Consider the following 1,950-nt stretch of genomic DNA (forward strand, 5'->3'; position numbering starts at 1 on the left):
GAAGAATGAATTAGAAAATACTATAGATATTTTTAGGTTCACATCCTTCACGTTGCATTGAGATTGCATGTAGAAATGGAGATTTATTTGTACAAGATCAAAAAGATATTAAGTCGCAGAGACAGAGAAGGAAATAAAAAAATTCTAAGTCAAGTTTTATGTTCTTTTCATTTTATATAAAAGGATAATTGTATTTTCATGTTATGCCCTACTCACTTCTTTTTCTCAGCAGAAAAATTAACCCAATAGTGCCAGAAAACCAAACACAATTCAATGAATTTATCCTTCTGCGATTTTCTGAGAAACCAGAACAGCAGGGTCTCCTCTTTGGGGTGTTTTTGGGCATATACTTGGTCTCTGTGGTTGGAAACCTGCTCATAATGTTGGCCATTGGCTCTGACTCTAACCTCCACACCCCTATGTACTTCTTCCTTTCCAACTTGTCTTTTGTGGATTTCTGTATGGTATCTACCACAGTCCCCAAGATGTTGGTGAGCATCTTCACAGAAAACAAGGCCATCCCTTATGCTGACTGTCTTGTCCAGATGTACTTCTTTATGGTTTTTTCTGCTTTGGACAGTTTCATCCTCACTGCAATGGCCTATGATCGTTTCGTGGCTATTTGTTACCCTCTACGTTATACAGTTATCATGAATCCTAAGCTATGTGGCTTGCTAGTGCTGCTTTCCTGGATAACAAGCCTTCTATATTCCATTCTTCTCAGTCTAATGGTAACACAGCTCTCCTTCTGTACAGAACGTAAAATTACACACTTCTTTTGTGAACTTGCTGAGGTACTGAAAATCTCTTGTTCTGACACTTTTATCACTTATGTCTTGCTATATTTTATTACTGGATTACTGGGTATGATACCTTTGACAGGGATCCTTTTCTCTTATGCTCAGATCTGTTTCTCCATTTTGAAAGTCCCATCTGCTCAAGGTAAGTATAAAGCCTTTTCTACCTGTGGATCTCATCTCACTGTTGTTTCCTTATTCTATGGCACAGGGTTTGGAGTGTATTTGTGCTCCTTAGTTACCCACTCTTCCTGGAAAAAAACAGTTGTTTCAGCCATGTATTCTGTGGTAACCCCCATGGTAAACCCCTTCATCTATACTCTAAGGAATAAGGACATTAAAAATGCTCTTAGGAACCTTGTTAGCAGAGTATCTTCTTCTGAATAATGTGGCTGGCACTGGGTCTTTGAAATGAGACACTGATTCTTTTGGGAGATAGAAATCTTGAATTCTTTATTTCTTTCCCCACTCATTTAGTGATTTATCATTTAAAGTTATTTCCTCTGAAGTGTAAGTTTCACTGTCACCCTTCCCTTACTGAATACCAGTGGCTCCCTATTGCCTCTGGGTTCTAATACAAAATCATCCTCTTGATATTTAAATCTTTTCATAATCTAGCCATTTTCTATCTTACCACTGATACCTTATTTCCTGCACATATTCTTGGTTCCAGTGGTACTAGCCTTTCTGCTGTTTCTTGAACAAGACAATCCATTTCTTGGCTCTAGAAATTTTCTCAGGCTGTTTCCCATATCTAAAAGGCTCTCTCTGCTCAACTCCACCTACTGGTTTCCTTTGCTTCTTTTAAGTCTGAAAAAATTTAAAATCCCATCTTTTACTGGGAGCTTTTCTCAGCCCCTTTTAATTCAAGTTCCTTCCCTTTTTTTAATGATTTATTAGTCATTGTTAACATTTATTTATCTAATTCATTAATTATTAGCATATGGAGCATTATTAATCTGGTATATAGTTTGTTGTATATATCTGTCTATTGCCTCCCCCATTAGATTGTATAATCCTTGATGTCAAAGAACTCTCTTGTGTCTCATTTTGTACCCCTGATACTTAACATTATGATTGATATATTGTAGGTGCTTAATAAATATTTATTAATCATTCTCAAGTCTCATACCTTTCTGGTTCTCTCTGCTTT

At 36.6% G+C, this 1,950-nt stretch overlaps 1 protein-coding gene across 1 annotated transcript; it reads left to right on the forward strand.

Moving 5' to 3' along the window:
- Positions 1-203: 203 nt before the first annotated feature.
- Positions 204-1,184, forward strand: LOC100924809 (olfactory receptor 7D4-like). The gene has a single exon (XM_012542148.1). The coding sequence runs from the start codon at positions 204-206 to the stop codon at positions 1,182-1,184; it is 981 nt and encodes a 326-aa protein (XP_012397602.1).
- The last annotated feature ends 766 nt before the right edge of the window (positions 1,185-1,950 follow it).

This window comes from Sarcophilus harrisii, chromosome 1, assembly GCF_902635505.1.
Source record: "Sarcophilus harrisii chromosome 1, mSarHar1.11, whole genome shotgun sequence".
In the NCBI taxonomy this organism is placed as follows: Eukaryota; Metazoa; Chordata; class Mammalia; order Dasyuromorphia; family Dasyuridae; genus Sarcophilus; species Sarcophilus harrisii.